Source organism: Neopsephotus bourkii, unplaced genomic scaffold (assembly GCF_033783945.1).
Source record: "Neopsephotus bourkii isolate Nb327-2 ecotype Australia unplaced genomic scaffold, CSIRO-AGI_Nbou_v1 NB_1120, whole genome shotgun sequence".
NCBI lineage: Eukaryota > Metazoa > Chordata > Aves > Psittaciformes > Psittacidae > Neopsephotus > Neopsephotus bourkii.
In genome coordinates, this window is record NW_026901606.1 from 339,107 (window position 1) to 359,732 (window position 20,626).

The 20,626-nt window shown below is 41.7% G+C and overlaps 1 protein-coding gene across 2 annotated transcripts; it reads right to left on the reverse strand.

Annotated features, from left to right (window-relative positions):
- Positions 1-944: 944 nt before the first annotated feature.
- Positions 945-10,464, reverse strand: KBTBD8 (kelch repeat and BTB domain containing 8). Of its 2 annotated transcripts, none has more exons than XM_061362309.1 (4): positions 10,303-10,464; positions 7,892-8,051; positions 6,132-7,246; positions 945-3,398 (listed from the first exon to the last, which is right to left on the reverse strand). In XM_061362309.1, exons 1-4 carry the CDS (start codon positions 10,316-10,318, stop codon positions 2,935-2,937), a joined length of 1,755 nt encoding a protein of 584 aa, XP_061218293.1. In that variant the 5' UTR covers positions 10,319-10,464; the 3' UTR covers positions 945-2,934. The 2 variants fall into 2 exon arrangements, with proteins under 2 accessions (XP_061218293.1, XP_061218292.1); XM_061362308.1 differs by having other exon boundaries at positions 7,892-8,102; positions 10,303-10,463.
- Between the last annotated feature and the right edge of the window lie 10,162 nt (positions 10,465-20,626).

A 20,626-nucleotide genomic window follows, 5' to 3' on the forward strand; every position in this document is an offset into this window, starting at 1 on the left:
AGATTTACACTCACAAAGTCCTCACAATGCTAGAAATTCATTTAATAAAGGGCAAGAAATGAATGCAGAAAAAATACCAAGTGGGGGAAAATGTACAGATTACTGTTTAAATATTATCAGTACCTTTGGTGCAATTTTTTCTCTTGTGCTGTGCAAGTTTACTTAAGCCTGACTCTAAAGCAAAACTTTAGCAGGAATCTGACTTTCAGCAAGACGTAGAAGCATTTAAGAATTGGCAAAATGTCACAGCTACATTACTGTCTCAACAAACTCCTCATGCAAAAAGTTTAGTATATTCTACTCCCACAGCAAGTTCCAGGATTTAACTTTTAAACACATAACAGACTTGGATCACACCCTCAGTTTGAATGGTTAAACAGAATGGAGATCTTCGTACTTTAGTGCAGATAAAACAAAATGAACAAACCTACTGTAGAATTAACCACAGCATATTGTACTTCTATACATCACATGACCAGTCAACTGCTAACTCAATTCTATTTCATAGTTTCAAGTAATATATTGAAATTTGTTCTACTAAATAAATATAGATTGTCAAAAAGCAGCAAGAAGTCTTGTAAATATTCAACCAAGCTTAAGAAAACCCAAAACAACAAAAAACCAAAACCAACCAACAAAAAAAAAAAAAGACAGAGAGAAAAAAGGTACAAAACACTTTGCAAAGAAATGGTTTTACACATAAATGCAACACTGTTAGGGAGGGTGCTTCAGAAAGCTTGCAGCTAGAGGCCTACAACAGAGCAAAGAGCTAGCCAAGGACTAAGGGTAATTGTAAAAATGAAACCAGTTGTCCTTTATAAAAACACCAACACTCTTATTCTTGGCTATGGATACACTGAAAACAGTATCCAGAGGAAAACTAAACAAAAAAACCAACACACTTCAACACTGTTGGAAAATGCAACAAATGCAACGCTGTTGGAAAATGCAACTTAGCAAGAAGTGTCAATTCAGGCGCTCATGTTCAAAAGCAGCGGCTTGGTGAGTCTCTGGAAGATGAGGTATGTAATGCAAAGAGGCTTTTTCTTTTTTTCTCCTTTTCATTTCACAGTTTTTGTGTTTGCTTTTGCCTTTTAAACACTTTGTGCAAGAATTAAGAAACAGAACCAGGCATGTATTGTTGTGGATGAGAAAGAGCCCATTTGGGAACAGTAACACCACGTTGTAAACAAACAGTATCAAAATCCTCAGCCATGCCAGGGGGGATAAACAACAAGCTAAATATTTGGCTTACTGAAATATCAGCTGTGAAGCCAGATAGTGGTAAGCATTTACAGCCAGCGATGGCCACTGCTATTTCAAGTTAACTGATTTCCTTAGGTCAATTGGAGAAAACAGGGAAGCGTAAGATAACAGTCACAGCTCTACAAAAATTAGAGCCGTAACAAAGTAAACCTGGTGAGTTACAGCCGATACGAGTTTTAGGATTCATCTTTTCCCTTTTAAATCCAGTTTTCAGTACTGAAGTAGAGGCTGAACTTTGAACTCATTTACCACTCAAAAATAAACTAGATGTTAAGTACGTAAAGTGTTGCAATACGTTGGATTCCTATTACGTATTTGCACCTCAGAGCATTTAAGCCACAGACACTTATTGTCAATTTTCCTTTAATACACCACGTAATGAGGACAGCTCAGTAGTGCAAATTTTCACATTATAGATCAGAATGAAAGAGGAATTGAGGGTTTGACTGCAGGGAGACAAGAACAACTTGTAAAGTTAAGCCACACTTTTCCAAACTACTGGAGCACACGCCAACTCTGCACATAGCACTGTACTTCAGTGGAGACAAAGTGAACACTCCACACAGAAAGAAAAGAAAAATAATCACTATTATGAAGGCCGTATCCTGTCACCATTCTGTGCAAGAATATCACTGCAGTAAAAATGTTATGCTAAAAAAGACAACCTGATGACAGGACAGGGCCTCACGACAGACACATTTCATGGAAAATAACGAGTTGTCTTAAACAGTAGCATAAAGCTGGCCCATTTCAGACAAACAAGTATTAAAAACGTACTAGCACCATCAACTTTTGGGTTAAAGCCCTTTATGGGATGGAAAAAAAGGTGTTAAGCAGTGTTAAAAAAAAAATATATGGTTTTACAACACTATGCCTATGTGGCAGAAAATAGGTGTTGGGATTCCCCCCTCATCTTTAAGCTCAGAAATCCACAGACAAGAAGTGGTACAGTAATGTGAACGGGATCCGTCCAGGTCAAAGGTACTCTGTGCTCCAATTCTGACTTGAGGACTCGAGTTTTCCTCCTAAATTGTAGTGCACAAACATCACAAAACATCTTCGCAGACTTCAAAAATAGTACAAAAAAAAAAAAAAGGGAGATCATTATGAATCAGGATCTATCATTCCTCTATGCACTTTCAATCTAGAATAATAAACAACCAAAGAAAACCAACATAGTGATATTGCCTCAAAATTTACCCGTATTTAAAAAAAAAGAAAAAAAAAGGAAAGGAAAAAGAAAGAAAAGTCACTTCCAAACATCTTGGACATCCTTAGCTAGTAATGCTAGATTTTCTTTAACTGTAGTGCATAGTTATCCTGGCTCTTCCACTTAATTAGCTCTTACCACAAAACCACCCCTCTAGTATGACATGACTACTCATGGTAAACAAGTGTTTACCAGGAAAAAAAAAAAAATGCTGATAATTGCACTTTGTAACCTCCTTCTCATTTCCCAGGAAAGCATCAGTAAATATGAAACTGAACCAGTATTCCCTCCCCAGACTGCAACCTTTGAAGAGCACCCGTCCCCATACACAAAAAACGGTCTGTTTCAGCTTACAATAAATACTGACATGACTTCTTTGTTTTCTTTTAAGACATGTTTTCTCTAGCATCAGATCACCACTGAAATCACTAAGGCCTGTGACTGAAAACAAACAAGATTTAAATAACTTTCTGAAGACACTGCGGATACAATTTAGCAACAACACATTCAAAATGCCGGCCCAAATCCCAGAGCCTGTCTGGAGTCTCATAGACCTTTTGCCATTGGTCAGTAACTTCATCATACTGGTAGAGCGAATTCTTCCTGCTGGTTCTGAAAACATGTTCTTCAACAGTGACTTGAGTAGCTCTGACAAACAGATGGAGTTTGTTTTTGAGGAGTACGAGTTTTATATATGGATTAATGGACTGATCACAAGGGAAGTCTTTTTTTCGAGTCCACTTATTTTGTTCAATGTCATAGGCCTCTACGGTAAACATACGTTGATGGTTTCCACAGGTTCCAGCTATGTAGTAGATGGAGTCATTGTACACAGTTGCCAAGCCTTGGAGTCTAGGCACAGTCATGGGGGTCAAAAAGCCCCAGTAATCCTTCTGAGGATCATAGCAGAGAAAAAATTCCCCTGAAAAAAGAGAGGAAAAATAAAACATAACTTACGCTTCATTCTCGGACCAGTAATTCTGCAGCTACTAAGCTTTCAGATACGTTGTTCCACAGACATAAACAGTCTACCAATTTTTAAGTGCCCAGATCCCATAACAGAAACCCTAGCACCATGGCCTGCTTTCGTCCAGGTTACAAACACATGAGTAAAAACTACTTTGAGTTTGTATTCCAGCCAAAAAAGAGGGAATGTGAAATGTATCAGAAGTACAATGTTTTACGTATTTACTAGATATCCTTCACTACTTCTAAATCATGCTTACTAATTTGGGACAAATTCTTGTAAGATTCTAGGCTTGAAATGTCTGGAGTATTTGTTTTGCTCTTTAACATCTTCACAATAGGTCATCTACAGCCCATGGAGTCCCTGAATTCAGTGCCAGAAAGTCATTAAACCTGAGCAAACAATTGTGTCTTGCACCACACACAGACTTTGAAACCATTTGCATCAGGAAGCTGGGTTACACATTTGGGTTGATCTGCTTAGAAGGATGCCAGGTGAGTATTTGCATGAAGCTACTGATTCATCATTAGTTTTGTGATGTGATTACAAAAACATCTCTTCTGTTCACTGCACAGGGAAGCATCTACAGGCTACAGATAATGGAAGTTCAGCTGAGTGAAAGCTTATGCTCTGCAAACTTGATGAAAATAGATAAATATTACTCTGTCTTTTGTAAAGCTTGGGGAAATAAAGGTCTAACATTTGCCAAATACCAGCATAATTCAAATAATATATAATTTCACATGGCTGTTTTAAGAATCTTAATCAAGCTGCTGTGTAACCAAGCACGTCAAGTATAACAAAGAATACAGCAGTGATACAATAAAATGGATGGGGGACAACTTAAAAGCCAAGCTTTACATATAATACATTTTTTGATTATTAATTTTTATTCCAAAGTGTAATCTCCTATGACTGATGCTCGTGTTCCACTGGCATTTAAACATTCAATCCTTATTGACTACTTCAAACTTACTACCTTTCTCTAGAAAGGTTATTGAAAGTTAACTTTTTTATACTACTTCAGTGCAACTCAATCAAGGTTTTATCTATCACACTCAAACAGAAGAGTTGCCTATTTCCCATAACATAAATCTTTGTAATCTGCTGGTTGCACAGTGAAATACCTTGCAAGCATTGAGCTGTCATTTAAACCACTGAACCACAGAATTAGTGCAGTTAAAATCTGTAAACAAATTATGCAGGTTATTAAATTGTTTATGTTTTTAGCAGTTCTAACAAACTCTAACAAGTTAAATCATAGACAGGTTTGGGTTGGAAGGGACTTTAAAATTAATTCTGTTCCAACCCACTGCCATGGGCAGGACACCTTCCGCTAGAGCAGGTTGCTCCAAGCCCCATCCAACCTGCCCTTGAACACTGCCAGGGATGGGGCAGTCACAGCTTCTCTGGGCAACCTGTACCAGTGCCTCATGATCTTCGCTGAAAAGCAGTTCTTCCTTTTCTCTCATCTAAATCTACTCTTTCATTTTAAAGCCATTACCCCCTTGTCCTGTCACTATGTTAAGTATTAAAGTATTACATGAAATATTCTTCTGTGTTCTTTTAACCATCTAAAGCAGACATCTGACCCAACAGAACAAACAGACTGAGACAACTTGCTAGCGTAACACAATTACTTAAAGCCACAACCAGCAAGAGTCAAATCTGATACAGAAACTACAAAGTCTCTCCCAGTCATGTGGAAGCCCAACCTTACCAAGTAGCAGGGAAGCAAAGTCAAGAAATCCAGTTGAGTTCTTCAAGTACGTAACAATGACCTTACAGTATTCTCTATCCTATTTCTTTCTTCTGGTCCAGCTTTGTATGGAGAGCAACCCAAAGAGGGTGTTGATGTGAATCTAGGACTCCAACTTCTGCAGGTGTTTTCAGAGGTGGCCTTTAGCAAAACATAACCAAGACACCCTCTCTTCTTTCGCTCCACTTCTTGGGACTCTTACTACAGCCCCGTAGACCAGTCTCTGCACCTTTATGTGCAGACTGCTATATGGCTCGAAATACAAATAGGTATTTTATAGAAAAAGGAAGAATATATTATTTGATCCATTTTGATAATTACCCTGTTTATTAATTTAATAATATCTAATACACCAGGAAGTCCGAATATTTAGTTGGAAGAAAGCATGTAAAGGCACTATATAATTACTGATCAAAGAAACAGAGCTAATTAGAAAGAGAGAAATCATCTTTCTTAGTTTCCAGGTTGACTTTGAATAGCAGGGTAGGGGATGAAATGAAGGCTTTCAGTGGTCACCAAGAATATAGACACTAGGAATTTTCACGGGTTTAGCTAAATAAAATGAAACCTGCTTTTTCAGAGGACAGTATCTTTTCTTCAACATTAGTGCATTTCAACCAGATGATGATTTAATAGAAGAATTTTGACAGTAAAATTTAATACTATACTGTTGACTTAGCACCACCAAAATTGCCATTTGGGCAACACTCAATGCTACAATTCAGTGATATGTTCCCAGGGCATGAGAACTCAAGCAGCAACCTCGCTCTTCCTCACCCGCTGCTTTCCCTAGCCTTCATTCCACCTTGTTGTTCCAGGTGTACTCTAAATGTCCAGGAAATTTAGGTTTTACAAGGTGCTTAAAGGAGCATAGTCAGATTGAACAATCCCCACTTCCAAGAAAACACCATGTAGTCAAACCACCTTACCCTGTAAAACATAGATGTTATCCTTATATTCCACAGCACTATGAAACTCCATTGCTACTGGCATTGGACAGACAGCTGTCCAACAGTTCTCTCGGCTGTCGTAACACTCCACAGACTTGAGTGAGTTACGTCCATCTCCTTCATAAACACGACCACCTATTGCATACAGTTTACCACAGCAATGAACCAGTTTGCAGCCTATCCTGGCTCGCAACAAAGGAGCTTTCGGAATCCACCTATTGCCAGAGTGATCATACATCCAAAAATCACTCTCTGCTCTGTGGTCAATGGAGACCTCACTGCTGCTCGGTCTGTAACCACCCGCAATATAAATATCATTATCAGGAGATACAAGAATTCCAACCTCCCTCAAGTCATTTGGTGGCTTGCATAGTTTAAACACTCTCCCTGTGACCGAATCTAAACAAGGCACTGTTTGCTTCTTTCCTGAGTGTTTGTGGGCAGCATCAAAGCATATGATCATTTCAGAAGCGGTCATTCCAAGCCGTTGTGTATAGCCATTGGCACTATGTTGTCCCTTTTGTACACAGCTTTTGGCCATAGCCTGTGCAAACACGGGAGGGATTTTCTCTAAAAATGTCTCTTCCAACAGAGGCATACGGATGCATTTGGCAAATATTTCTGGAAGGTGCACTTCTCTCTTATGTTGTTCATGCTCAAACCACCTTATAATGCTGTCATAAACGTGTTCTTCTTTGTCTACATTTAAGTCATCACTGTCGAGTATACTTATCAGTTGGTCTTTTCTCAAGTGAAGAAACTCTTGCTCTTTGGTGACACTCAGAAACTTTTTACGAATGTAGTCTTGTGATCTGTCTTTGAGTTCCTGATGACCATAGTGATCAGCAAAGATAAACACCCCAATGGAGTTCTGTGGGTCCAAATGACTGATCATGTATTTAGCACACTGGTCTTGTATGGAAGGGATCTGGAAGATACTAGCTGCAGTGAACAAAGCTTGAACGTTGGCCTCTGTCAGCATTACTCTGGAGGTATATGCATAGTTCAATACTAAATGCATTGACTCTGCTTCAACACCAACTATACGAACTTCTTTCTGGGTACTCTCTGTAAGGCCGCTAGTGAACATAGATCTACAAAAGAGAAACATTCAGCAGTTTATTTGTAATCACCTTCTACGTACATGTATGAGGAAAGAAGTCATATTGTATAGCTAATCCCAATCAGTTTGCCCTTGTAGCTGCATAAATACATTTATCACTGATGTTATACTGTCCTGTTTGGATACCTAAATTTAAGATCAGTTCTAGACTTACTGAAACAAAAATGGCAAACTCTAATTTCTTGCTTAATTATCTCATTAACCCCATATTAAAATTCACTCACTTTACAAGCAAAGCTCCTGACACGCGCAAGTCTTCGCATTCAACTTTCAACATGTTATTTCACATGCACATTCTAGCATACTAGAATATATAAATTTAAAAGGAAACAAGGAGTTTAAATATGCTGTTCTTGAATCCAAGATACCCTCAAAACTGGATGCAATTTTGTTGGGGGTTTTTGTTAAATCATGTAACATTTTCTCCAGTGAAACTCTCATTTTATAAACAGACACTGCTAATTCACTGGCCTGAAAAGAACAATAACCTTTACTTAACTAGGTTCACTGTATTACCAGGTTCCATGGAATATTAGTATAGGTGTGATTTTTAATTTTAACAATGAACTTAAATTATAATTCTGCTATTGATCACTAGAACAATGGACTATTGTACCTGAAGTAAGGACTGATCGCAGCAAGAACATTCCTGTGACAAGAGAATGTTTTCCCATGATCCACCTCCACTACGATATCTGTCAACTGTCCTTCATCATACATGGTTTTCAGCTGTTGAAGAATACTACAAGCATGGAAGGGGTCCATTCCACTGCTGACTGGGTTTGAAGAAGGAATTCCGTTCAGTGTTTGTGAAAACTTACTTGGTTCTACAAGGCAAAAATTGAAACTGTTTAACTAACGAACAAGAAATACAATACCCCAACCCTCTCCCTCCAAAGAAAAACCATGCAGGAGCAAGAATTAGCTCAAATTAATATTCTATACTTCCTCATTGTCACTATTCATCAACAGCAAGTCTAACACTTTCAAGAGTAAAGATATAGATATCTTTTTTTTTTTTCAATGTATGCATTGGCTACCATTAACCATTAAATTATATCTATTGACATTAAGAAAAAAAAAACAAAACAAATAGTTCATACTTACTCCGTTTCACTGGGAAATTAAGTCAAGAATCACAAAGCTTACTGACTTACAAAACAGGAAAACCAAAGAATGCAAAAGAATAACATAAGCCTCCAACCTACATCATCATTACACAAGTCTATATGCACAAGCTTAACTTCACACTGAAACAGGAACTGGCTTCTAGCTTACACAAGTGATGGTTAATAGCGTGGACTCATGAAGAAACAGTAAATATGTTGGGCAACAAACTTAAATTCGCATCAGTTTGTATGGATGCTTAGATGTTTTTCTTTACAAATACAACACAACTGCCATATCAAATTGCTTGGCTATGAGGGAGCTCACATATCATCCTGAAAACATATGAAGTGGAGCATATTCTTCTAAGTAACATGTGATGTGCCTAATGAAGTAAAGCCCAAAGTGAAAATTGAGCAATACCTCAAGCACGGAAAAACTGTTTCGTAATAGCAACCAAATTTTTACGCAACAACAACAACAAAGGAGAGCTCAAAAGAAAAACATTAGGTGGCAAGAGCTGCAAATCAGGTAAAGCTGCTGACTGCAACAGAGAAAGCTTCCAACAGATTTTAGGCAACACAAAGGGGCAAAGAGGACAGCAAACTACAATGTTGATGATGAATAGGAAATTTCAATTCTAATTCATAGTGATACACAGCAGTTACAGTTTCTCTTACTCAGAATTAAGACACAGCTTTGATCAGGGACAATTAAATCAATGGGGATCTGCTGTTGGGCACCCATTTCCCATGGAGGCTTAGGGACAAATATCATCAGTGTCTCTTCAAACTACTGTTAGGAAAAGTCTTCAAAACACTTTCATGCCTCCCTCCCTACTCTTCCCATGAAATAGTAATACTTCAGGTAAAATCTACAACAGGGAACTTGACTTTATCACACTAATTGAGCTCCAACATTCAAAACTCACCAATCATTAGGGAAGTGGAGTATTGGTGCTTGTTTAGAAATAGTGTCAATCACCAGCGAGCAAATTCCAAGTAAATAATACTTTGCTAAATCGGTTCCAAGGCTTCCTACCTACCACAGCTCTGATGTAGCTACTATTGCAGGAGAGTTTAATTTATTTTTCTAACAGTGAAAAAGATGCAAAACAGTTCTTTTCTGACCCTGCCAGTAACTCCGGCAATGAGCATATGCAAGCAAGCCAGCTTCTAGTGCTAGAATAGGTACTCATGCACGTATTCTACTTAATCCTTGACACTATCCACATTTCAGCTTTCACCCCATAAAACCTTCCCAGTCATTTTCATCACCTTCATTTCCCTCCTCCTGCCCCAATCTTCTTTATCCTCTGTCAATATTCCTCTCAATTGCACCTCAAAATTTTAACTGTTTCTCACAGACATCACCCCAAAACACTCTCCACATTAACTTCTCCGACTCCCCTCTCTTCTCCACTCCCCACACATCCACGTTCATACACGCCTTTCATCACGCACAGCCCCTCTCGGCTGAGCTCCCCTCACACAGACCACAACACTGAGATGCCCCTCAGAGGAAACCCTCCCTCCACCCTAACAAAGCCCAGCCTTGCCGCACACCTCACGCGGCCCTGCTCTCTGCCCATACACCAGCTCTCACCTCACACCCCTGCACACAACCCAGTCAGACACCCCCCTCTGACATCACCTTCCCCACACCGCAGGCCCCTCATCCAAGCACCCCAGGCCCGTCCCCCCTCACATCCACTCCTCAGCCCAGGGACCTCCACCTCGGTTCTCCCCACGACCACCCCCCAGATAAAGGCTTCACTCCCCTTCTCTATGTGCCTCCCCTCCCCAGACATCCCTCACCACACAGACTCCCACAGCAGCCACCCCACCCCGAGTGCCCTATCCCACAGGCCGCTCCCCCCTCCAGCCCGCTCCCCCACACGGCTGGCCCGGCCGCACCGACCTCCTAACGCTGCCATTCTCGGGGCCCCGCTCCGGCAGCGGCAGAGAGGGGCGGCCCGAGAGGAAATGTCACCCGCGCCGATTCCTCTCCGCGGCCCGCTTACTCCCGCGGAAGCCAACCCCGCTCCTCGCACCGGCCAACCTGAGGCGCGCTGATTGGTCACAACCCGCACAGCCTGACGGGAAATGTAGTGCGTGCCTCCATCCGGGACGTGCACCGCCCCCGGTCGCGCGGGGCATGCCGGGAGTTGTAGTTCTCCCCGGGGCGGTCTGATTGGGTGTTGTAGCTTAAAGGAGGAGGCAGAGGGGGACATGGGGACGGGTTCTGCTCGTCGCGTAGCAACGCGCCCCAGGGCGGAGCAGCCATCTTGGGGCCTTCAGGCAGGGGTGTGCGGACAGCACTCAGCACCTTGCTGTGAGTCTTCCGCTCTTTAGGGGCACTCAACAGAAATGGCCTCACCACACAAATAAACCCATCCCGATTCCTGCTTTATCAGCCCTTGTGCTGCCTCTCTCCTGCTCTCACGGACTTGCAGACCCTCCCAAAGAGGAGCAGAGGCATCACCCAGAAGCTGTGTGCCCAGCAGGCCAGGCAGAGCAGCCACCATGGGCACTGCTGGAAAACGAGCAGAAACGGGGAAGAGGAAAATGCCTGCCATCATCCTAATAATGCAAGGACGTGGTTGGGGCAGGGCAGCATCTGAATGCAAGACCCAGAGCTGTGCAAGGCAGAATTGACCTTTAATGAAGAGCATAATGGACTGCTTAGTCTGAAAGCTCATCACGCCGGGAGTCTTTATTTTACCATTGTTCACAACACCCAGCGCAGTGTGGCTGGTGCTGAACCAGCCCTACACACAGAGCAGCTGAACAACTCCAGCAAACAAGCAACCATTTTGTTGGCAATGACCTTTAATATCACAAAGCACATTTCTCTCCATCCTGGAGATCAAGGGGCTGATAGTCACCAGCTTTTCCAGTTCTCTGCAGCCACTGGCCACTGGTTTCATTCTTGGTAACTGAGTCATTATCAGAAGTTTGCTGCAGAAGTGGGTTTTTTTCCTCCTTTGTGAAACGCAGTTAATGAAGAATTAACCGTAAGAGAAGCATGAGAAAATCCAGCATGTTTCTCTGGGTTTGATGAAAATAGATTTATTACAACTTTGCAGCTTCTAGCTGGAAAGTTCTGTTAAAAACTGCAAGCCAAGCCAATTTAATTTATATTTGTACAATACATTTCCCTTTAATTCTCAGAAACAGTAACATGGGTCCATCACCAGCGCTCTAAAGTGAATGAATTTAAAGGCAAGAAGAGTACCACTCGGTGTCATCCGCCTGCTGCTGACGTGGCTTTGCTTTCACTTGCAAGGCACGGCTTTTCCCCAGTTTAGCAATTATCAGTGGCGTCCAGGCTGCTGTCAATACTAATGCCACAGAGAACAGGGATGATAGAGACACTGAAGAAGGAGGTGTAAAAGAAAATAGAACTTTGCGTCTGCAAATCGATCCTGCAGTTTTTCCAATTTCCCCATTCAGCAATGGCACAGCCTGTGAAATTGTCCCTTGGAATGTAAAACGGAGGGAAGAAGAATACCTCTATTCTTACCTTGCAGCAAATTACACTGCCTGATACAGCTCATTTCCTTTGCTGGAAGCAAAACATAGAATGTTTTTTAATACAGATACCACATTGAACCATACTTTGGAGTGAAAGCTTTTCTTGAAATAGCTTACCTTTGTATGGTCTTTGGTGAAGCACATAAATTGCGATACAAACAGGTTTAAATATGCTTCAAGAGGCATTGGTGTCAACTATTTATCTTAGTCCAAAGTCTTTGCAAGTGTAATATGCCACCACCCCTCTCCTCTGTGGAAGCCTTCACTGTTAGTCCTTAGCGCTTAGAAGACTTAGCACAACGGAGCACTCCCACGGAAATCCAAGGACCTGCTTTTTCACCTATCTCTGCATATTATTTACTGGATCACTGAGGTGCAAAATGAGAAGCATGTGCCTGTGCAAGTTGCTCTGAAATCCATGTCAGTCACCTAGCATGCTGAAGCTAGGTATTAGAAATGGCATTTGCATTACACACAAATATTGGAACCTTTCTCTCAGAAATTACAAGATGCTGTGTTCCAGCTCCCTTTGCATCTGCTGCATCCTTTTCTTTCTTTCTTCCGTCATTGTTTTGCCTGCAAAGCGATGCAGGCCCTCTATTCAAGCATAGAACTACAAGTTTGAATACTGGGTTCTCAGCTCGGAACTGACACTAATTTGCTTTCATGCTGTTGATGAAATTATTTGATTTCATGGATTTTGGCTTCCCCAGAGACACAGGGGAGCTATGGATAGACATATTCATATCAATTCCTTTATCAATATTCTAATTAGTTTGGGTAGGGTGGTTTTACTGGTTTACATTTTCTGTTGGTCAGCAATGCACTGAAACTAGTGATACCATTTTAACATGTTGCAAGAATCCAAAAGGTCCTGGTTATTGAGGGACTGGGATGCTTTCACTTGTGCTTTAGCTTCACACCTAATTTAGCATTCCTTCAGATACAGCTTGAAAATATACATCTGAAAACACTTGGTGGGGAAAGTGCCATGGGCAGGGACACCTTCCACTAGAGCAGATTGCTCCAAGCCCTGTCCAACCTGGCCTTGAGCACTGCCAGGAATGGGGCAACCACAGCTTCTCTGGGCACCCTGTGCCAGTGCCTCAGCACCCTCACAGGGAAGAACTTTTGCCTAAATGCTCATCTCAATCTCCCCTCTAGCAGATTAAAGCCATTCCCCCATGTCCTGTCACTAAAAGCCTTGTCAGAATCTCCTATCCAGCTTGCTTGTCAGCCCCTTTAGCTAATGGGAGCTGCTCTAAGGTCTCCCTGGAGCCTTCTCCAGCTGAACAAGCCCAACTCTCTCAGCCTGTTGAGATGTTTTCCTTCATTACACCTACAGAACAAGTTAATTAGAGAGCTGTGCTCATCTGCCTTCAACACAGAGACCAAGAGAGCCTCCTATCTTTGGCAAATTATTGGTTTGGGTCATCTGGTAGGGAACTGCCCAAGCCACCCCCTGTGCTCCTGCTGCGCAAGAGATAATGCACGGAGCACTTGGATAATGCCAGCTCTTGCTACTCAGTATTAGGTAAGACTTTTCATACTGCCTTCTGCCAGCAAAATGAAGATAATAAATGTAATTGGACTAAAATGTAAAGAAAAATAGAATGAGAGGGTTGTTCGAGCAGCTTTTTAGTCTTTTTCCGCAACATTGAAAGGTCTCTTTTAATCAGTTGCTCGAGGTAAAAAAAAACAAGCATTAATTTCCAGCAGAACTGTTTAATTATAAAATTCAAATCAAATACTAGTAAATAATATTCCTTGCTGTCTCCCAAATGTCTCAATAACTAATATTTGCAACTCTTCAGTTATTTGTGCTTTGAGTCTGTAAGAAGCAATACAGGTGACAACTGCACTCTGAAACCCCATCATACTTTAAAAGGAAAACTCTTGATATTCACTATGGCACAATCTAACCTTGAAAACAATCTTTTACCAGTTTGGCTTTAATGCATAAAACACTGCTCATTTTCTGCAATCCTGTCACCAAGAGGCACATTAATTTAGTTGCACAATAATTTAATACATTGATGTATCGATTGAAGGAGAGGGTTTTGTTTAGTGGTTCCCAGAAATAGTGCATTTCTTGCAGGATCCTTAAAAGGACAGCTCTTGCTGCAGTTTAAATAGGAGGAATTGGAGATCATTAGGGAAAGTTGCCCTTCAAAGCTGATTGATCCTGCCATACTGAGCACAGTGGGCCTTACATCAGGAGAGAGGGAAAGCTGGCAGGGGGCAATTAATGGGGCAGATATCAGAGTGACTTTTCTGATTACCACATACTGTACAGTGGATTTGGCTTTGTTGAGACAGGCTGGTAGAAACAAGAATCCTGATGAGATATGGCTCTGCTAATGTCAAGAAGTGCCACTTCCTAGCAGCAGGAGCAACTTTATTGAAACCATCTGTTGTTTTGGAAGGCACATGTGCATGCACACACATACTTCCTTCTCCCAAAGTGTTTAACCTTTCTCTTAAGGCTGACTGAGATCGCACAGTTAATCCCTCCTTATCACTGAATGACAAGCTCTACCCTTTTCAGCAAGTCCCAGCGGCTACTGGAAATGTGGATGACCAGCATTGTTTAGATGGTGTGAGAGCGATGTATTCTGGAACAGCCACTTCAGAGGAAAATACCCATTCATCCGTCATCAACATAAAGTTTCCCAAGAGCAGTCTGTGATTACTAGGAGCCTGACACAGAAGGCGTGGGTATCTGCACAGAGATGGGAAATCAGTACTCCACTGGATCTGCTCTACACAGGGGACAGAAAGAAGAGATCCAGCAGTCATAACCCAACAACAGCCTCAAAGTGAATGACGCTTTTTGGGTTACAGCAGACTCCATGTATGAGCTCTGTTCAGATTTGTCAAGTCTCTAATCATATTTTTATGATCATCCCTCCTTAACATGCCACAACTTTTAAGCTTCTCTTGGCTGTTACAGAGGGGTGCATCAGAGCCTGGCTGCCACCAGAAAATGTGGCTCCACTGGAGCATTCACTGAGACTGAATTAACTGCAGATAATCTATTTATGTCACTATTTCGTGCACATCTGTGCATGTTTTATTCCTGAAAGACATGTCTAAAAGCACCACTTGAAAAATAAACAGCAGCTTCTTGCAGCTTTGGAGCAAACACTGTGTATCATACCTGGACTCTCCAAAATCCCTCTGACCAGCAAATATGACACATATTCCACAGGCGTCTGGGCCACTCTCTAAACCAAACCACATACAAAGGTGGAATGTGCCCCATCCAGAGCAGGAGGAGGCATGTTCCTGAGCTTGTCTCAGAACTGTGCTGCAACAAGTAGTTTAAACTCATCTCCAAACCCTTCTAGCTACCTCCTGTCTACATCCAGTGGGCCCAGACAAAACCAACCCTTGCAACGCTGGATGAAGCAACAACAGAGAAGAGCAACGACTTCTTACTGCGCCTTCTTTTCTGCATCCACTTTTGCTTCTACCTACATGTGTGTGTTATGAGAACTTTGCAGCTTGCATATAAAAAACCCAGACAGACCTCCAGATCACCAATGGCCTGGTCAGCTCCTACAGTTAAAAGCTAGGACTTCAATGCACTGATGTAGATGTAAACTGATCCAACCACTAGTCAGAATGGGATTCAACCATGGGAAAGGTGTAGGCACTTCCAAAAGAGTACAGATGGGTAAGGAAAGGGGAGAGGAAAAAAAAGAAAGAAAAAAATAAAAAGCACTTCTGCTGGAACAAGGCATGAAGGTTAAGAGCAAACTCATTTTGCTTCTTAACTGGAGGAGCTGGCATAGCTGCAACCATATTTGTTTCTTTTTAGGGATAGTACAGTAAACTTGAACCACTCAATACCATCCAATGGGCCATTCTGAAGTTATTGCTCAGAGCTGCTGAGTTTCTTAGTTCTTTCTCCAGTAACTTTTCTCTGGGTGTTTTAAATAAGTTGAATATGGAACAGACAATCCCTGGAGCTGTAACAGGAAGGAAAGTATCTCTCCCCTTCAGTCTTTCGCCCTGAAGAACTCTGGAAGGTTAATACACTGGAGTTATTTTCATAACTCAGAAGGCCCATTGCTTAAAAAAAGTGTCTCAGCAGACGTCTCATTCTTAAGGGCCATTTTTGAGTCAATGCTGTCAAGATGGGGCAGTGTGGGGTTATAGACCTGTTCACTGAATGCAGAAAGGTAACAACCATAAACAAATTTAACATCCTTGAAAGGGTAATGGATAGTGTGAATATTTTTAGAAGTGTCCCTGTATTTGCTTTCTTGTATAGAGGAAAGCCCAGTGGATCAGCTTTCATAAGGAAGTTTAATACCTGGTACTAGGGTTTTTAAGTAGTGGATTGTGATACAGGTCTCATTACCTGCCCTTATTTACTTGACCCACCCAAACTCAGCTGCATCATTTATGTTCTGTGGCTTGATTTGGAATGTTACACTGTTCAGGACAACTTCAGTTTACATATTTCTGGCTACTGGCAATTTTTGTCTTCCGATTGTGGCTTTAGACCCTTATCTCATTGTGGTCAGTAGCTTTATTGTTGAATGGAGAGACACTGAACTGAGATCCTCAGAGAATCCTGGTCTGTTATTGCCTGTAAAAGTGTATTTAATGGTTATGTGTTAAAAAGAATGAAAGGTTATTTCCTGTAAAATCCCTGTGCAGCAGAGTAAATCAGATAACTGGAAGTCAGACAATGGGTGGATTCCTAGACGTTATTTGCAAATACTGTGTTTGAATATACAGAAAGGAAAATGACTCATTCTGGATTCCAGAGGAGCAAGAAGGACAACAGGGGTTTCTCCCATTTGAACCCTGCCGTCCTCCTGATAAGGTCGTTCGGGTGTATTCACACCAAGGACATACTAGCAGCAGTAAAGCTGCAATGATGCCAGCTGCAGTACACACCAGACACCCAATTTAGGCTCTAAAGGCTTCAGCGATTAAGCTGCTCTTGGGTCTCTGAGCCGGTCAAGTTGTAGCTAGCCGGACTCTCCCTGCACATGCTGCCATTGCACTCCTGAAGCAGAGGAACTCTTCCAAACTCAATGTCTCCTCCAAGAGTCTGCTTTGATGATATATGGAAAATAATTGCCAGTTTAAAAGGCCATTTTGCAAGCTGCCTTTTTGAAAATCCTGACACGCCTTTAAAGTCTGGAACTGCGTTCCTCATAGGAGGCCTTGAACTCTCTCTGAGCAGTCCACTTTCATATCCTCTTGGATGCAACACTTTCATATCCTCTAAGCTCATGTATTTCATGGTAATAAGCTGTGGGATTTAGCTGTGCTGAGATAACATGCCTGCTCTTTAACCTAGAAGAATGAAGAAGAGATTTCCAAGCAAAAACAGTTAAGATAAAGTGGTTCATGTGATGCTTGGAGCTAGCAGGGCATTCACTCTTTTGCTGTTGGGTAGAAAGGATTCCAAGAAAGCAAGCCTACAAACATGACTGGAGGAATGGCTGGGTCAGCTATGGCCCCACACACCCATCAGCTCCTTGGGAAGTCTTCAGGCCTCAGCAGCTCATCAGTCTCTCCCAAGACCTGGCTTGGGAAGGGCTCTTCCACCTGCTGGGAAGTGACCCATTACTCCTGCTGCTGTAAACAAACTTGAAGGCAAAGCTCATCAGCAACACAAGGAGCATGGGAATTGAAGGGCAGGGAGTTAGAACTTTCATTCCTTTCTCACATTGATTGTGCTTGCTCGTCATAGGCATGGAAAGCACTCGGAACTCAGTTCTTTTACTAATCATAGCAATAGTATAAATGCTAAAAGGGAAAGTAATTTTAAAGCCACTTTTTGCAGAAACTGTTCTCATTTCTAGCATGCGCTGTGCAGGCAGGATCTTGGGGCACTCCCTCACCATTCTTTTTATATTTCCAATGAAGGAAAATTCAATTTTTCTGCTATTTGCCAAAGAAAATAGCAAGTGCGCTTTGGGGAGCTGGTAAGACAATGAAGTACCATTTTTAGCACCTAGCCTATCTGCTCCTTTCAGCTAAAAGATTCAAGTCTTTATAAATAAGGATTTTATAAATTCAGATCTGAATAAAGATTCATCTTATCATTGAAAGAATTTAAACCCACTTCTACCATAGTCAATATAAATGTCCCCTTGAGGCAAAGGGAATGCTGGGAGAAAATTCACTGTGAGCCAGTCACTCCTCCACAGAACAGTGGAGATGAAACTTGGGACAGAAGTATCGAGTTGGGAAAGCAGAAGCATATATTTGTTAAGGTGGGCTCCTGTCTGCTAATGATAGTAGCTTCCTGAATTTATACACAGACTATTGAGCCTGGCATTACAGCTTTCACATCAGGAGTAATGAACCAAAACATGCACACATTGAACAATACACATAATTTAGACATGTATGTAATACACTATGCATTATACATATTTTAACTCAAATATGTAGGCCTGGCATTCAGCTCAGATGTAGACCTGCAATAAGATGCAACACACATGCTTTAGTAGGGCATCTGTTTCTCTTAATATATTAAAACCCTTACCTTGCAGACAGAGGCCAGGCTTAGCTCCCTCTCTCATTGTTCTCTATCTAAAGCTGAAATGTGGGATTAGTTCCACTCTCCGAATTCAATGCATAGCTAAGCTTACCTGATGCGACTTGAGGACAGCTACTCAGCAGGGAGGTTTGAAACCTAATAGTGGAACAGGAACAGAGAAACTAGAGAAACTCCCCAGCGACTACAGTGCACCAGTGTGTGAAAGCTGGAGCTGTCATTTCAACCACATGTCAGTGTGGGAGCTGTGGACTGGCTCTTGGCAAATGCACAAGGCAGGGAACAAGCTGCAGTTCCAGAAGAAGAGGCTTGAATGGTATCAATAAGGGAAGGGTGAGCAGCTCAGTGCCAGTATTTTTGAAAATTAGGTTGACTGGAAAGTTTGCACTGCAAAGTTTGGGATGTAACGTAGCAGTCTCTCAAAATCCATTTGGTTTTCCAAGAACATTCTGGTTTTGTTTCCTAAATGTTATGGCATAAAAAGGAAAAGAAAAGCAGCAGCAATGGCAAAAAGGAGATAGTCCAACTTCAACTGCCAGAGGAAGTTGTGACTGTCACACCACAGTGCTCCACAAATAGCCGTGGCCGTGTACCAGCTTCTGTCACCCCATCCCCTGGCAGACCTCACCTGGCACATCAGAGGGAGATTCAAAGTCAAATAAAGAGCATGGAAAAAGAACACACAAGTGTGGAAATAAGAGATGCCTTGCAGAAATAGGGAATTTGTTTCCTTACAGCCATGATCTCACCCCAGCCTCTCCTTCACCAAATATGTCCATAGTGCTCTTCACACACATCAACATTTCTGTATTAAATCTGCCAACATGACAACCCAAACATCTCCCCTTCAGTGATACACTCTTGCCAACATGTCTTGGCTGCTGTGTGTGCCAGGGATTACTCAGTCATGAGGCACTAGTGTGGATCCACACACAGTCAAGGGAGCTATGTCACTGGTCAAGTGACCTCTTGGTCAGGAGCTCCCCGTCAAGTTGCCAGGCTGGTTTCAGTGGGCTGCCTCCCTACTGTCATCCCATCAGCTAGCTAGTGGTATTGCAAACCTCTCGTCTTACCTCTGTTGTCCTCCTTCCCTGAAATATGGGATGGCAAATTCACTCTCAATTTAAGCAAAACACCCTCAAACACTATTTTGCATGACCTCAAAACAGATGCAAAGAAAATGTACCCCCAGACCTTAATTTGCCAAGGTTCAACTACATCCTGTTGATTTTGAGGCTAAGTATTTCTGAGCTGCAGCTGTGCAACTCAGCATCACCTCAGAACCCTAGCTTAACACCAGTGGGGCATCCTTACTCGAAAATAAAGCTCAGAAGAACACCGGCACTTAATGAATGCAGTCCAATTTCCAACCAATAATATTCATTTCAAGGCCAGGATTTTTCAAACCCCCTCTGCTGTTACACGTTACCTGCCAAACCTTCCCACACTTGTGGACTGGAACAATACCAGAAGAGTTGGTTACAGTTAGTAAATAACATGGGATGAAAGCAAATTAGGTAATAAAAGGACCCTTGAGAAATTAGGAAGAAAACTCTACAGCCTTTCAACTTATTCATGATTTACTAGGAAGTTATAAAATTTAACAGGCCTAAGAGCCAGCAAAAAATGCTTCTAAGGCCAAAATACCCCAATTTGAATAGCTAAGCTACAGACTGAAAGCCTGGGGAAGTGTTTAAAGTAAGCTAGAAAGGAAACCAACACTCCCCACTTCCCCCCACCCCAAACCTTTGATTAAAAAGGACACAAAAATGCTAATCTTCTGTGGTTAAGCACAAAGGCTTAAAGAGTGGCTGACAAACAACATGAATTATTCAAAGACATGGTTACTGCTATTCTACACACATCGCTCTAGAATGGAAGCACAAAGCCACACAAGCACAATAATTTCTGTGAGTGTTACATTGGTAAATAGCTTCAAATAACCACCATTAATTGCATCAACATAATATAGCATTTCTGGATCTTTAAGGATCCATAACAGACTGTCTAAAACCATAGAGCCTGATCCCAACCTAAACTAAGCAGATTTTATATATTACATAACTGCAGTACGGCAAGTATTACATTATGTTGAAGAGGGCTGCTCAGAAGCAGCCCCATTCTTCAGTCTGATATTGGGCAATCATCCAGGAGGGTTGAAGATCAATAATTACAT